General features: G+C 31.1%; 1 protein-coding gene across 4 annotated transcripts in view; it reads left to right on the top strand.

Moving 5' to 3' along the window:
* LOC123706842 (protein sprint) overlaps positions 1-18,000 on the top strand; it is a 171,001-nt gene that overhangs the window by 47,113 nt on the left and 105,888 nt on the right. The window contains exons 1-2 of one of the 4 annotated variants that reach the window (XM_045656373.1): positions 4,004-4,125; positions 9,119-9,423. The exons of 2 other annotated variants lie outside the window; for them this stretch is intronic. In XM_045656373.1, the coding sequence (XP_045512329.1) occupies positions 9,260-9,423 (164 nt within the window). In that variant the 5' untranslated portion in view covers positions 4,004-4,125; positions 9,119-9,259. Of the gene's footprint in view, positions 1-4,003; positions 4,126-9,118; positions 9,424-18,000 lie in introns of those variants that run through there. One more of the 4 variants, XM_045656363.1, reaches the window with a different exon arrangement.

The following is an 18,000-nucleotide window of genomic DNA, read 5'->3' as shown; positions in this document are numbered from 1 at the left end:
TTTAAAAACGACATTTTTGTATTGTGATGGGATCTCTGTTGAACTCAAATCTTTACTATTACTTAAGTAACCGTTAACTTGTTAAAACGTTAATAAAGTGAATTACTCCAGCCGCTGCACCATTTACACCGTTATGTGCATCTGATAAATGTAATGTCCTGGTGAAAGTTGTATTTAAAAGTGTAAGGATCTTTGTTGAACTTGAGTCTAGATAAATTATAACAGTACTTTTAAAGTTCACAAAAAACTTTTTTAAATTACTGGGCACCATGCTTTCAGACAATTAGCATTTGTGTTCAATTTTAATATGCTTTATTATATTATCCACATGGAGTCCCATTTATGTGTTTCTTCTTTTATTTTTATGTCTGTTTTGTGATCATTTGTTTTTTTAATAGCCAAGTTGCTAACTACTAAGACATGCCGGTTTCGGTTCGTTATGTTTTCCTTCACCGCACGAGCGAGTGTTAAATGTGCACATAGAAAGTGAGTCCATTCGTGCACAGCCGAGGTTCAAAGCTAGGACCTCAGAGATGAGAGTCGCACGCTTCTAACCAAGGCCAACATTGCTCATAATATCGTAATCCTAAACATATAGGTTTAAATAACGACATAACATAACTATAAATGAATTATTATCTTTTCTATACGGTATGCAAAAACCTAGATTATGTAACCTAACAGTATATACATACGAGATCTATTGGCACGAACCAGCAAACGTAGTTTTAAGAAAACACGGATTGAATATATTGATATTATTATTACAAACTTATAATTAGTCACCGTAACCACGTACGCTATAAAGCACGCGAAACATCGGAAAAAAAATTAAATTTAAAATTATGTAAATAATTACAAGTCTATAATAATAATACATAGCTTCAATCTGTTTAAAAAGTGTTTTCTTAATGTGTAAAAGCTATGTTAACAAAAGACAAACGTAGTTTTGTTATAATTAATTTAATTAAATAGTTCAGGACTGTTGTCAGTTCTACTGAAATATACACAAAAATATCATTAGAATAGTTTATATACATCGATAGATAAATTATAAATAACTAAATAATATATATGCGAGCCGAATAGAACTTTATTGAGGTTAAAAACATTAAAGACAAATTGTCCTCTTACTCTCGTACTTCAAACGCCGTAAAGGGCAGTGTCCAGGCACACAATGTCCGAACCCTTTGAAAAGAAAAGTTGAATTTCGAAACCACTTCCATTTAGGGAAGTTATTACAACTGGATGGGGAATCGCTATCAAAGGTATACCTTTTTGTTGCTCAACTTCTTTCATTTTGGTTCGGTTTTGATTTTTTTCCTTTTAATCTCATTAAAACTTTTTAATAATGTTATTCTAGGTAAAATACAACACTAGTGCACTAGTTTAGTGTTACTTTTTTATTGTTGTTCACTGTCTACATATGTTTTAATTGCTTTATTTTGTTCCATTTTTTTGTCTAAGTAATTGCATATATTTTACAGTTTAGGACTTCTAGAAGTGAGCCCTACTAATAGAAGAAAAAAGAATCGCACAGTGGTTGCTTAGTAGATATCACTCGACAGCGATATGGTAGCCAGTTGCCCACCTTTACTACTGTAATGTAAGGAAGTGTAAAGAAATGAATAAAAACAGACATGTAACACATATAGACGAACAAGCTCCTATTTTTATTTTAACGCCTGAGTGATTAGAATTATTATTGTTTTTTGTTTTACAGTTGTCTATTTCGCTTACTCATAGATAATCATAGATAAATCACCAGTCAAACTTACTATAGATATACATTTGGCAGGCATTATGAGTCGGCGCCGCCAGTGTTTGCTTAACACATATCATTTCATTATCAGGAAAGGGAGACGGTAATTATGGATGGTCTATTTGCACCTGTGGAACTGGCTCGAGTGAAAGCAACTGCCTTATGAGAGGATAAAAAATGACAGGTGCATCCTGCTACAGAAATTGCCGGTTATAATTTCTTCGATACATTCATTATGTACAAGCATTTTGTAGAAGCAAAAATTATGCGATAACGGTTGATTTGATTACCGGACACATTTAATGTAAATTTATAATCCTATAACGTACCAAGATTATAAAAAAAAATCAGAAGCCCTATAACCTTTTTAGGTCTGGGCCTCTGATTTCTGTCAGGCGAGTAGATAAGCAACCTCCTGGCCGGTTTCCTCACGATGTTTTCCTTCACCGTTCGAGGCGCACATGGTAAGAAAGTCCATTGGTGCACAGCGGGATTCAAACCTACGACCTCAGGAATAAGTAAATGATTAACTTTGTGCTTTATAAGAAATGATATCATTTTGCTAACCTTGACTAACTCGTGAATCCATCAAAATGTATCGGCATCAAATCGATGATTACTCTTAAAATATGTTGCTATATTTTCTATTTCAAACTTTTAATCACATTTGTTTAAAACACAAATAAATACATAAGTTTAACTACTCCGTTCTTAATTAAGAAAAGTTATGAGTGATATGACCATATTACGATATTAGTCGTCTATCTATTAAAGGCCGTTCCATAGCTGGGACTAACACCGTTAGGCAATACTCTAAAATATTCAAAAATACAACAAGGTTCGTTTTATACAAATGCAGTATGATATGTATACAATTTTAATGTTCTAGACTGCTAGAACACCTTTCTAGCAATCTTATTCAGCTTTTGAATCGAAGCTAATGAACTATTTATATTCATTGGATTAGTATTAGGTTATGTTACGCCCTTGTAATGCATAATACGACATGACTTGATATGATATATAACAAGCATATGTATTAATTTATTTTGAACTTTGAAATTTATTTTATTTTTTATTTATTGCTTAGCTCTAAACTAAATATAAAATTCTTTTTACGCCATTAATAATTAAATGGATTCTATGGTGATATTGATACAGGCTATTTCTAATTAACTTGCGATATTTCTTTTAAAATAAGTTTTGTTTGATGATTTGCATTTTTAAAACAGTACCGAAAGTTTTTTTACGCCGGCCGGTGGAATAAGTGATACTTGTTCAGGCCGAGCTACGCTCGCCAAAACAGCCCGAGCTGAGCCTGTAAAGGCCCTTAAGGCCAACAGCGAGATTCCTTACTTAAAAAAAGTGACACTTGTATCTTATATTCCATAACAAACATATTTTTATTTAATTCATCAATAATCTATATCTAACGAAAAATGCAATAAACTAAGTAAAATTTGTTTAGAAACACATATAGTTACTATGCTATTATTCAGAGAGAGTATAATAATTTTAATTTTCTATGAACACTATAGCTCTGTCAGCTGTTTATCAGATTCTAACTGCACACGATTTTTACGACGTTCCAAACTTATCAAAGAAAGATGGGCATGGCTAATTAAATGTTTACATTGTTTCTATACTTTAAACAAATCTTTGATGTAAAGACTGCAATAACAATACTACATACTAATGCAGAGATTTTATCAAGAAGATGTTACGGCGATAACCATTTACCATACAATGGAAAGATCGTTATTTATTTTTTGGATTGCAAATGCGGCGAGACTCACTACTATCATGCGGATCAAAAATATAGTTAATTTTATTATTCCAAAATTAGACATGCGTTTCAATACTTATCAATAATGCAATAATATAAAGGTTTCTAATACTAAGTAGTAGACTTTAGCAAATATTAAAACCTGTGTATACACGTTTTTATCATAGTGTTCTTGTGCTTAAAGTACTTAATAAAAGTTGAATAAATTAACAACATATAAAGATAGTTTAAAATTAATGTTTTAAATAGACTAGGAATTTATTTAGAATGTTCAATTTGAAGGAATTTATTTATAAGTTCCATTGGCTTTAATCAAAATAAACAAGGATTTAACCGGACACACTGTTTGGAGAAATGGTCAGTCACCTCAATTTTCATTAACTTGTCGTTCGCCCAATAAAAACCGCGCAGTCCTGCAGGGATACTTGCGTAATGTGTCAGTGCGCGGGCGCCGATGTTTCCGTTCGGTTGTTTCACGGCGCATTCGCGAAAATCCTTTATATACACGTGCATTCCTTACGGTATTTTTGATACGATTTACGTATGCAGGGCGACCTGTCTATTCAACTGTGTAAAAGTTAGTTTTGTGTTTATTTTGTTCAACGTGATTTGTTAACGTGTAATGTATGGATTGTGTCGGTAAAATTATTGAATGATGGATTCCTATCTTATATGGGAATAATTGATTAGGGAGCTATACTTCATTATCATAATACCTCTGCTCCGCATAATTAAAATTTGAAAACCGCAAAAACGTGATGTTGCGGAAGTCCTTTTGTCAATACAAAAAAATATTTTATATTGGAATTAGGTAAATAGAATGATTCACTATGAATTTAACGAAGTTTCGATGATCTAATCCAACCTACGATTGTTATTTTGACTTATGACTGATTTGTGCGTTGAATTTCGTAATTAATTTATATAGTAAATATATGCCCACATTAAATTCATAATACTAATTTGTTTTATATTGATCAAGTTCAATCTACAACCTATGTCTTTTAGTGTCAACCAGTATGGCCCACGTTGGGTTTTGTTTTTCATTCCCGGCGATATTCAGAAATATTAAACAAATTAAGAAGTAAAATTTTATTTATATTTTGTTTGTTGTTATTAAGCTGTGTCAAATATGTCAAACTTCATAAAGAAAAAAATAAGTTTGATAGCGTTTGAATTTACGTTCTAAAATACGTGAACATCCAAAAAACTTTCTGTAATTGAAATTTAATTATATATGAAAGTCACAAGCTTGATATTATACGCACATCATTTTAGTTCTTTATTTCTGTTATTCGGCTTATATAAAGGATATGTTATTAAGTGTTGCTTTAATATGTTAAACATTCATTGGCTACTTGCCATCATGTGTGCGATCTTTGTCATTTCAATGCATTTGACAGTTAATCGTTCGTCTTTGTCCTATTGTTTATTACGTACTTTTCGTTACAAGGATAATTGTCTGTAATATTTATTACGCATTAATTGATCGATATCGATAAAAAAAGTTTTTGTTCGCTTACTAAACAAATGTCTAGTGCTAGATAATAAATATTAGTCCAGAAATTTAATCTCAACTACTTAAATATGGATTTAAATAATAAATTATAGTTGTATTAACCCTGACTTTGACTCTGAATAGACTTATACATTCATAAACAACTCCAACAACATCATTCAGATTCAGATTCAGATCATCAACCAGAAACGCTAGGATTCATAGATATATTTAATTTCACCGCAAAGTATAAACATTCTTCCAACACAGAGATAAACAGAGCAAAAGGTGTCTTAGCTTGCCTAACGTCCATTGGGAAACCACTAAACTACAAAAATCACCTCCATACGAACGTAATATTACCTGCGTTCACAATTATCACTCAAGGTTCTTTTTATCACTCTTATCAGTGAGGTAGCTTGTGTAAACAGGAATGTATCGTAAATATTAGTAACATTATAGGCTGTTTACATCCGAAATGTGTCTTCATTCGTAATAGCCAAAGATTGGTTAACCAGCTATGCTTAATGCTTTCGTATACATCGGCTTCCTGCATTTATATATAAAGCGATGTTATAAAAAAAACATTTACTAATTATTGTATACATCTGATATGAAGTAAAATAATACTTAGCAATCAGATGCGCTCGCGCCGTTAATTATGCGTCAGCGTTTATCATGCGTATTCATCGTATGGAATTACCTTCATTCGCGGAATGGAATGTTATGTCTACAGCCAATGGGTCGTATTGATTTCTTAAAATACTGTGCAATATGTTTTATCCAGTTTCACTTTTACCATCCACAACTTCCATAACGTATGTGCTTTATGGGACAAATCCAAAATATTCCGCTGTACGAAGAAGCAGTTCTTTGATAAGCTTCGAAGGTAATTTGAAGAAATAATCTCATGTAAATAATTTCACAACAATTGTGTCTGGACGGTATCGGTTTCACACGGCTGGATTTTTTTTCTATTATGAAAGTAATTAGTAAAATAATCCTAAAGGGAAGCCAATGTTACTCTGGGATATTGTGGCATTCTAACGGTGAAAGAAGTTTATTTTATTTATGTAAGAAACAACAGATACATCTTTACAATACAATTTCGTTTCCAAATCTTGTTTAAAATATATGACGAATTGTTTCGGGAGGTTTTCGTTTTTATAATTACTGAACCACAATTTATGTCAACTACTATTAAATCTTATTAGTCCGTTTTATGTTTTAAAAAAGTAGTAAAAAATTTTTTTACGTCAAATCTTTTTACCTTCACTGGCACACAAACAGAACTTTAGATGTTTGTCGACAATCCAAATGTTTCCTAAACTTAATCTATTCCGTATTTTTTTTAAACATTCACTTATGGAGTTCCATTACTTCGCGGTAAGGCAGTCATTGCTAGCGTATTATAAAATTGGAGTAGAATTTGTTCCGCTACACAGACAATCTTAAGAATTAGTCACGACATTGAATACATTATGTAGAACACTGTTTTTTGACCTTTAGCACAGAATATGTGCATTTGCGATGACTATAACCATACCATAAACCTACTTGTTTTACCATATAAGGCTAAACATTCCAGAAACCTCGAACTTGGTTTTTATAATATATATACCTGGTTTTGATATACCTCGGTTGTTCAATAGCTATTGATATGTTCGTAGTTTGTCACCTCAGATGAAGTAATAATAGTTATTATTAAAAATGTACAAATAGAAAATTAAAACAAATTTTAAAAGGTGTGGCTGTGTAGTTTTTTGAAGCTGGCAGTATTTTCGCTCGGAGTTGTATTCGTAAAAGTAAAAAATGCATACAAAATTGTACCTTTGTTTAGCGAAATGGAAATTTAACGCAATAAAGGCTAACGATGTGCAGACGTAGAAGCAAAGGTCTTTTTGATAAAGATCCGCAGGCTACTATTAAGATCCATAGGACCTACTTCACATGACCCTTCTTATAACAGTTTCCGTAAACAATATCTAACATATTTCATAGTAAGGCTAAAGTGTTGAATTAAATTACGAGTAAGTAAAGGAAAAAAGTTTTATTTATTTTATACGTATTTGTTCTACTAAATGTTTTTTATTTCTCTCTGTTTTTGGTTTTTGTCTTTTTGGATGAAATAGTTACGTGTCTCTCTAAAAATCTATTATAACTATCTTTATAGATATAAACAATTTAACAGATTGGACTTTTGTTACTTGAACGTTAGATCATCGGACTACAGATTCAACTAATCACAATTGTTAGAATAGATTCGTGTTTGGTTTTAGATTTTCACCCATTTAGTAGTTGTACTAGCATCTGTTTGTTTAAAAGTAACACGATATAATTAATCAAGAAAGGAAGCACTTTTAGTCAAGTAAATTTTTTAATGACACAAATTCTGTACATTGGACAGGAAATAGTTGTTTTATGAGAAACATTAACTTCAGTGATTGGTTATAAATCAAGATATGAGATAACAGAATATAAATTGTAATTGCAAGAAAATAGTTGAAATAATTTTATTACGACGGAAAATGTCAAGACATTTTGGTATATGTTATGCAAATTAAAATGAAAAATAATTTTGGATATTCTATACCACCTCAATAATAATCTTTGGGACAGCAAACTATCATTGTAAAAACATACTCAATTTAACTGCTTAGTGGTTAATGCTACTATATAACTACGTACTTGGATCGATGCCCGACGAAACAATGATTGATCTTGACCTACCTACTTCTAAAAATTATCAAACAATAGACTGATCGCAATATGTCTTTCCTATTCAGCATTGGTTACGAAACTTTTACGTATACGTGCTCCTCGAAGTCTACTTTAAACATTACTAACATTATTAAAGTATTCGAAAGTTAATGGTGAAATTGTAATAAAGCTAATGGTACCCTTGAGCTACGAGTAGCTGTGCTATTTCTACACTGTTTTATTTTAGATATACAGAAAATTATTAAGGTAATACTTACAACAATACAAGAAGTCGGCGATTGTCCTTAACTTCTGGGTCACTTCTCAAATAAGTTATGAAAGAATAACTAGATGAAATGCTTGTTTTTTGTTCATAATTTTTGGTTTATGAAATATATCTGGAAGGTTTATACTTTATTGGGTAACACTTGTATGAATTATAGTCGTTAGAATGCCGCAACTACTGATTATGTTGTGTAAAATCAAGCTATTATTGATGAAATGATGAAACGAATCTAACTTAGAAAATGTTGCAATATGCAAATTTTTTTCTTAATAAATACATTTATATCTTTTGGTATGGCAAAATTAAGAATCTGTAGAAAGGCTATATAAAACATACTACGACTAAATAAAGACAGATGAAAGGGGGCACCACAAGGAAGAAATAAGTCAAGAAATAAGAAATTCTTGACACGTATTTTTTTTTATTAAAACATTATTTACAAATTTCAGCCATGGACAATGCATACAAAGATTCCATCTTCCTCAATAAATGGCCTTAATATAACTTAAAAAATTTTGATGTGGCATGTTGCGTGGGAGTAACATAATTCACAATATCCCGTTGGTAGGAGGCATTGGCGTAACTATACCATCTGGGGCCCGAGGCAATTTCTTTTGATGGGGCCCTATCATTAAAAATCGTCACGTTGTAATCAGTTTAATTTTTATAAACTTCAAGATTTTCAGCGTACTCAATTACACGTTGTATATGTCCCACTAATGCCACAATAATAACCTTAATAATAACCATTCCCTTTCTTAGGCGCTAGCCCAATGTGTATTGCATTCATCCATAGATCATAATATCTCAATGCATTCATCATCTATTCGCTAGCTTTTCGGTAAACGAAACGCGACGAATCTTGCATACATTTACAATGAAATAAAAATAAAAATTTTGCCTCTTGGGTCGGGGGCCCGTGACATTTGGCCAGCCCTGCCACCCTATTAGGGGGGTAAAATGATGGTCAGTGCCCACCGTCGCATGACGACCATCAGTCAACTTACTTACTAACCCACGAACAAACGTTTCCTTTAATTGAACGATAGTAAAATTACTATGCTAAAAATAAATAAACGGTTCTAGATAAATAATTAAATTGGCATTGACACGCACAAATATTAACATATATTCGAAAATGGAATAGTGATAGTTCAAAGCTTAAACATTATTTCATATATAATTTAAAGAAAAAACAGTTTGTGAACAGTGAACATTAGTGTTACAATGAGTGAAGTGCAAATGTTAATAACGAAGTACACAGCGATTCTTTTGGAGAGTGCCAAAATGTCGGAGGCGCGAAACACCACCCCGTCGAGGTCCGATGGTGACTGGTCGTCTTTGGACAGCGCCCGCCGAAAACCTTGGAGAAGGAGGACTTATGCTTACAGGTAAGTTACATAACTACTCGGGCCATAAATACCATAAAAACTTTTTTTTTCAACTCTTTAATGATTTTGAATTTGGAAAACGTATATTATTTTACAAATTTCTTTCGATTTTGTGCTATTTCACATATTTTTTCGAGTTCATTAACAAATTACAATATAGAATGGGGTGTTAAAGAAAATAGGATTGCAGTGATCGCCGGCGGAGATATTCCAGACACTTCAGACCAGAAAAGATCGGGACGGCTGTGTGTTGTTAGAAGTTTAGAACTACAAAAGGCTGTTGATGATGTTAAAGCCAGAATTCGTCGAAACCCCATTATGAAGCAAAAAAATCCTATCGCGAGAAATAAGGATTCTCGCTAGGACTTTGTCTCTATTATAAATCAAGACCCGAAGCTTAGTGCTTATCGTCGATATACAGGACATGCCCTAAATCAATCTTTACAATTAAAAATAGTGAATCGATCAAAAAGTCTTCTGTCGCGGTACGCAGGTGAAAACAGAAATATTTTCTTTACCGATAAAATCATTTTCACGATTGAAGAACACTACAATAAGCAAAATGATACTGTGAACGCTCACAGTTATAAAGAAGCTGCTTTAGTGGTCGGAAACGTACAGCGTGGTCATGATCCTGCGTCAGTGATGGTTTGATAGGGCGTGTGTTATCAAGGAATCCTTTTTCATTAAAATGTCTAAATGACACGGAGTCTCTTAAAAAATCTTTGGAGCAAGCAGTGGCGAAATTTCCCTTGGAAACAGTGCGGTAATTCATAAATTCGTGGCCTACAAATAAAAATGCCCTGTATAAAAGCCAAAGGCCATCTCGAATAGATTTTTTTTTGCTGACACTTGAATAAATATGTAGGTACATATACATTTTAATAGTATTCTATTTTCATTTGTAACAGAACTTATGGCTTAACCAGGTAGTAATTAGTACATTTGACATAGCGTTAACATCTATCGGTTGCGATTGATTAATTCATTTGGGTGCTTCTAAGAAGAAGATACGATATTATACGTATTCAATAATTCAGTTAATTAATTGTATTTATTTATCTTACGTACGTTACATTTCGCCAGTAAAAGGACTAACGATCAAGTGTAAAACATGTCGATTAAAATTGTCTTTTTAATACTACACTAATGTACACTATAAGGTGAAGTATTGGCCTAGTGGCTTCAGCGTGCGACTCTCATCCTAGAGGTCGTAGGTTCGATCCCCAGCTGTGCCAATAGACTTTCTTTCTTAGTGCACATTTAATATTCGCTCAAACGGTGAAGGGAAAACATTGTGAGGAAGCTGGATTGATTTTCACATATTAAGTCGACCGCGTGTGTTAGGCACAGGAGGCTGATCAGTTACCTTCCTAATAGATTGAGAAATTATCATGAGACAGACACAGTATGCGGCCCAGACCTAAAAAAGTTGTAGCGCCTCTGATTACTTACTGTACATAAATAAATATAATCACGATAGAATTAAGTACGTGACTCAAGAAACAAGTAGGAAGACAATAAAATATTGTTATTTATTACTAAATGATTTTGAATACAGAATGTCTAATTATTATTATCTATCATTTGAAGTATGTGGTCGTATTCACTTATTGCTACAAATATTTATAATATAAAATAAATGGTGATCCTAGATACTATTTAGTCTCATTTTTTAATCCTAGAAACATTCCTGCGTTTTTAAATTTGATACAATTTTGTTTTGTTTACATTAATTTACGTTTTAAATGGTGATAAACAAAATAACACATTTGCTTACAAATGATAGTTTTTTTTTGAAGGATCCAGGTATATTTGAACCGTTTTTAAGTTTTATATTTCTTTAGATACATTTTACATCGTTATAAAAATAATATTTGTGGAACCACGAACCTTTTATGCAGTAACAAATGTCGGCAAATGCGAGTCATGTCTTTTTAATACACAATGTATTAAAAATACATGACATGAAAATGTTTCTAACATTGAATTATCTACAATTATAGTTATAATTGTAATTGTAATTTTCTATTACATATATGCTAATAACGATATTCCCTAATAAATATTCATAAATAGGAAACATGGTAATATGCAATAAGTATTTATGGTTATTAAATTGTACCTGTTTACTGAACTTGATACTTGTATACATACTTGAGCCTACCTAGGAAATAGTTTTAAATATATTTTTATAACCTTACCGCGAGCATATATTCCGAAACGATAATGCGTTTCTTTTGATTTTGATGGACAACTATCTTTGGCCTTGACCAATCAAAATCAAACGTGCTTGTTTTGCTTAAATGTAAAAAATTTAATTATTTTACACAACAAAAATAAGTAAACACAATTTTTACTGTTCTATGACAAAATATTAAAATTATCTTTAAGAATATTTATTCAACATCTATATATATATTATTAGATTTAAGAACTTATACAGTTTGACATCAAACAATCATATACCTTAAGGTTAAATTAATGCGTTTATTGATAAAATTGGAAACGTGACCAGTGAGTTTAATGAAATAATATTTATTATGAGATTTAATTTTACCGCAAAATATATAGATTGTATAAGTAGATTGCGATAACATTTCTCTTTAATCTATATTAGTTTAATACAATGTTGTGGTAATAAATTCAGAATTTGGCATAACATGCAACATAAATCTAGTACAAAATCGAACGGGTGCAAGTATTTGTCAGGTATTGGTATTTATTAATTAAGAATTTATCATATAAAACGGTTATTACATTCTGTTGTAACTGCTATAGATAGACTATATAAGCGTTGTTTAGTCCTATTATATATAGTCCAAGTTAAACTAAAATTTATTATATCTATTCGTTTGTTTTTTTGTGATTTATGCTCCACTTAACGTCAAGTTTCAATCAATTATTCATGCTGTATATTTTTATAAATTTATTATCCATAAATTAATCAGGATAAAAAGCGTTTCGTTATGAACTTGTTATAACTTAATAGTCGTATTAAAACAGACAACCTGCTAAGCTTCTTTGGAAATTAGCTAATTTAAAACCCGCAGTCGTGACGAAGCGTCCAAGTGACGTCTCTTCCGCGATCAAGACAACGATCACAAATAGGATTGAATGCACCAGTATTAAAGGGTAGTAAATACTCGAGACGTATTACGAGAATTGCATTTTTATTAGCCTCAATTGCATTGAGCCGGCTGGCCGCAGCCGAGTGCCGACCGATTTTGTAACTCAACCAATTTATTTTATTGAATTACGCTGATACAATCTTCTAACATTGTAGTTAGTTAGTAATGGGTGCCTTACAACTATAGTAAGACTTAAGGGATAAGTTCGCTTCCATTTTGTTTTAAGTTGTTTAGTGACTCCTGACACTAATTCATTTCAAAACATTTGCGAAATTCTATGATTTTATGTCACATCGTCCGCTATGGATTTGCAGCAAGCTTTCGGAACCTCTGTCCTTGTATAAACAATCCATAGTGGTTATAAATCTAGATAAGACTGACGGCGAGATGTTTCTTTTAAAAAATTATGTTTAAAAAAGTCTTTAACGAATAATAGCTATATCTAGCAATATACAATTAAAAACTCTTTGTCGGATCGGAACACGAATCGTGCAAAAACTATCGATTAATTTATCGAATTTAATAATAAATATATTTATAAATTGACGTTTGCTATCTGGTCTATATTAGATTTATCTTCCATAAAAGGAATACAGAGAAATACGGACGGGAGATAAATGAGTAACATCCGTAATCGTTTACATTCGTTTGTCAAGTTCACTTGGATATGCTTCATTGCTTGGTTTATCTATAACTTGGCATGATCACATAGCTTTATATATTAGAATAGCTAATTAGGTACAAGCTTATTTAATTAATAAAAATTTATCAATAATGATTCATAGTACAACTAAAATTATAATAATAATTTAGTGCCATAATCTGATTAAAAAAAATCGTATGTCCCAGGGTCTTGATGTAGTAAACAATGTATTTCAGGAGCTTGTGACTTCCCAGTTAATAATAGTTATTACATATACCAATTCGATTCATAGTAGCAATATAGAAGCTGCTTTGCTGTCTTTGATGTTGTCATTAATTATGAGAATTTTTAAAGTAAAGAATCTGCCAGAAATAATATGTATTTTTTTAAAACTAGATGTGTGTGTATGCATTATTATATTTAATATACCATGAAGTATGACACTTTTATAATATTTTTTATAGATTGGAGGCTCGAAATGTGAATTGGTGTTGATATCTACGTCATCTGCGTGAGATTAAGTGTCATTCGAATTCATTGTTGTTCTCATTGCGAAATTTTTATGTTTACTAAAATTCTGCATTCAATAATACGTAACATTACCATGCTCTAATGCTTTTTATTTTTAGCAAAACAAAAAAGTTGTCTACAACGATTTGTCCATTAGTTAGTGTAACAATCCGTAATTCCTGAGGGTCGCTACTTCTCATCAAGTAAGCCATGCGTGATTTAAAATTCCGAACCAGCTTTCATACCTTATGTAAACCAAAAATAAATTATTATTATCAGCAGGAATCAAATTAATTTCATTCATATTTTTTTGAAATAGTTTTCGCTATTTCAATTTTACAATATTCAAACTGCTGTGTAGCGGTGTACAAAACGGTAAATCCAAATGTGTAAATATTAGTAGACATTTAATTTCGAGAAAAATATTATTATTATTATTTTTAGATCGTGGGAAATGTACACGAGTAATTGATGTTTGATTTTTAGGTTATAATTATAACTAATATTTTTATTGTAATTTATGTACTTCGAACTGAGGTAAAAATTCAATGGTCCAAAATACTTTATCATTATTTTATTAATTACAGTATAATAATTCAACACTCATTTTAGTACTTTTGTATTACTTCAATAATCGCGTAATGTACTTTAACCCAAGAGTATAAAACCAATTTCGACATTACATTTTTGAACCGTTATAATTATAATACTATAAAATATTTTATTAAGCTCAGATAAACGAGCTTTCAAAAGATCGTATCAGCAAAGAGATTATAGTCTTGTATTTCAAAGTTCGCGATCTTACATAAGTTGGGTTGTGTAATAACACGAAATGTCAAATAAATTAATGTTGTTTTGTGAATAACGTATTGAGTTTAATTAACTTGTTGATAAATTGTAATAAGATTTTATAGTATTTTAATTTTTAGTCTTTTTAATACTTTGAAATTTTGAATTTTTGTTTGTTTGAGATGGTTTGAATATTGGTATATATACTGTAGCACTGTTAACCTTTTTGGTTGAATTACTGACAATGGAGTTCTCTGTATAGACAATACGTCAAAGTATGGCACGGCCCTAAATGCCCGAAACCTATTGTAGACAGAACAGACTTAAAAATAGAAGTCGAAAAGACGCGAGATGATCTTTACCCTGAAACAAAGGTTCTTGTATTTTTAACTTTAGGTAAATATTTTTTTTTCTGCAAAATTATCTAATAATCATCTTTTCATGAAGATAAGCCATTGCAATCTGTATCGCTGTACACCATGTAAAATGTGTAAACTGAATTAATCCAATTCTTATTGGTTTATATTATAATTAAAAATTAGTCAATAAAATGTCGTAATTCATTCATCTCAATAATCCTAATAAAATTAATAATAATAGGCAATGCAATACATTAATAATTTATTATCTTACAATTCAATAAACCTGATTTAAAGATAAGGTTGTTTCTTGTCAATTACTTATGATTAGTAAGTTTCCAGACCTGTATAATATACCCAGCAACCAGGTGTACGAGATATTCATCTTTTTGACACAATAAATGCTTAGTGGCACGCATGAATAATTGTCATTATATTTCGTTTATAATTTAGTGGTAAAATTTAATGTTTGGTTTCAAGCAGCGTAAATAAAGTTAAACAAAATAATTTTCATTTGTTCAAATAAATGACACGCCGCGACTTATAAATACTTGGATAATAAACCACTTTGTACTATTCTCACAGCATTAATTAAATTTAAAAAGAAAGAGATGAATGAGTTAACACAAGACCTAGTTTTTTACGAATAAAGAGTAAACTTCAGTAAAATTTAGTTATTTTTCTTTGATCAGTTCAACTCAATGACACATTATAAGACTGTTTATTTTACTTTAAGTCAACACACATATGAATATTTTTATACTTATACGGAAACCGATATCCATAAAATATTTTATTGCTAAGCAATTTGCTTATATTGAACTCGGCGTGGAAAGCTAATAAAGATATAACGCGACCAAAGTCTTCAATTCGGATCGCAAATATTCTAAACGCTTTATGATCCATATAATATGTAAAATATTGTATTATATTTCAGTAAAGAGTCGTCGTTATGTTTTACACAAATATAAAATTTTCTTAAGCTACATAGTAATAAAAACAATAATAATTTAAGATTATAATGATAATTTATTTCAAGAATATAGTACAAAAATGTGTAGTGTGTTATCGTAAGTTCGCATATTCTGCCACACATTGCGCCATTGGCGCACAAATTTGTCTTTAAAGGAATTTTACATTTTACATATAAATTGTACATTTCTTATATTATTTGTATCGTACATATCATATTTGTATGTACAACAAATATGATATCAAAATATGAATAACAAATTTAAAATATGTTAAATTTTTATCAACTACAGTGCCTCACGCAAATAATAATTTATTTAATAATACATTATTTCCAAAAGTAATACACCAACTCTGTTTTTAAATACTAGTTGGAACATCTTTTAATTACTTTGGTAAATTATTGTAAACCTTAATTACCATACAAAAGGTGTTTTTCCGAAACGGTTCCAGATAGATTTTTGGCACAGGCAATTTCTCCCCATGTCTACTTCTTACTTCGACTTCTACATTCGACTTAAAAATATGTATGTTTCTGTGCACGAATAAGGACATTTCTAAAATATAAAATCAGGGAAAAGATAAAATTTTGAGCTTCTTAAAGCAACAAAAGTAAGAGCTTACGTATACGTACGTAGAGAGAGTACGCAACTACCAAGACAGTTTGCTCCACAAACTTCTCTAATACATTTCTTTTGAGCCTTAGAATACTCTATTTAATTCGACTTTTAATAATTAGTTAATAGACATTTAAAAAGTTTGGGCAATGTGGCAGTATACCTTTTGAGCAAATAAAAATTTAAGCAATAGATAATAAGTTTCATATCTATTAAATTCCTTAGTAATAAATAATTTTATTGTGTAATAACAATACGTCGTGCCTTTAATGTAAAACGTGCCAATTGTTGCCTAATTTGTTTTAGGTAATTCTAGATTCTGCCATAAAATGTATATTATAATATACACAACATATATTTAACACCACAATAGTCCAACACGATCAACAAAATTGTGTATATTAATAAAATTAAGTGGGAGTCGAAGCGGACGATTGCAAGATTTCCCCAAATTTTAAATGTTTACAAACAAACAAAACTACTCGTACCGAAGATCTCTATTTTACCATTAGTGCTGCGAATATTAAAAGAAATACAACGAAATTATAAACACAAACGTCGAAGTTCATATTCTCCATTGGTCGTTAAACAATACCAGCGCAGAGGTGGCTTATTGTAACTTCGTAGAGAACACGGGCACATAAACAAAGTTGTTATAAAAGCTTGCAATTAATTCAACATTAAGTACAGCAGTCTGCTTTCATAGCAAATACCTTTGCAGTATGTAATTCCAAATATTTAGCTTTGTAATAAACATGTGGTCATTTATATGTATGTATGATCATAGAATTTATATTACAAATTAACTGTGCGTTATGGGTAGAAGGTGTATTCATGAATTATTGTGGGTACTTCGATATAAACATTTATGAATATGCCTTTTTAATTGTATGGGGTTATGTTATATAAAGTTGCGGGTTTAGTATGGAGGATATCATTTTGTTATTGGTCTTATTCATACTAAACGTATCTGTGTTACGATTTTGAATTATTTTATAACATTCAAGTAACTTATTTTAACTATAATAATTTACACTATAAAATATTTATTGAATACTCTATTATAGGTCCTAGGTTTATAAACCTAGGTAACCTATTGCCGTGTGATGCAAAGTAGGTACTCCCACGCATCGATCATTAAATTATACTCGTGATTAGGTAACAAATGCTAATCAATAGACTGGCGTCAAGTCTAGCTGAATTAATCAAGGTGAAAACTTCAATTCCATACAAATAACACAAACAATCCGGTACTCAAGATACCTCTGTATAATATATAATAAAAAAACGACATATAATATATATTTGAACAGTGTTGGCCTACTGGATTCAGCGTGCAACTCTCATCCCTGAGGTCGTAGGTTCGATCCCCGGCTGTTCACCAATGTACTTTCTTTCTATGTGCGCATTTAAGTTCGCTCACACGGTGAAGGAAAATATCGCGAGGAAAAAGTCGACGGCGTGCGTGAGGCACAAAAGGATGATCACCTACTTGCCTTTTAGATTAACAAATTACAGATTCAGCAATCTGAGGCCCAGACCTAAAAAGGTTGTAG

This window comes from Pieris brassicae, chromosome 1, assembly GCF_905147105.1.
Source record: "Pieris brassicae chromosome 1, ilPieBrab1.1, whole genome shotgun sequence".
In the NCBI taxonomy this organism is placed as follows: domain Eukaryota; kingdom Metazoa; phylum Arthropoda; class Insecta; order Lepidoptera; family Pieridae; genus Pieris; species Pieris brassicae.
The sequence above is the reverse complement of the archived record's forward strand: the minus strand, read 5'-3'. Positions and strand labels throughout refer to the sequence as shown.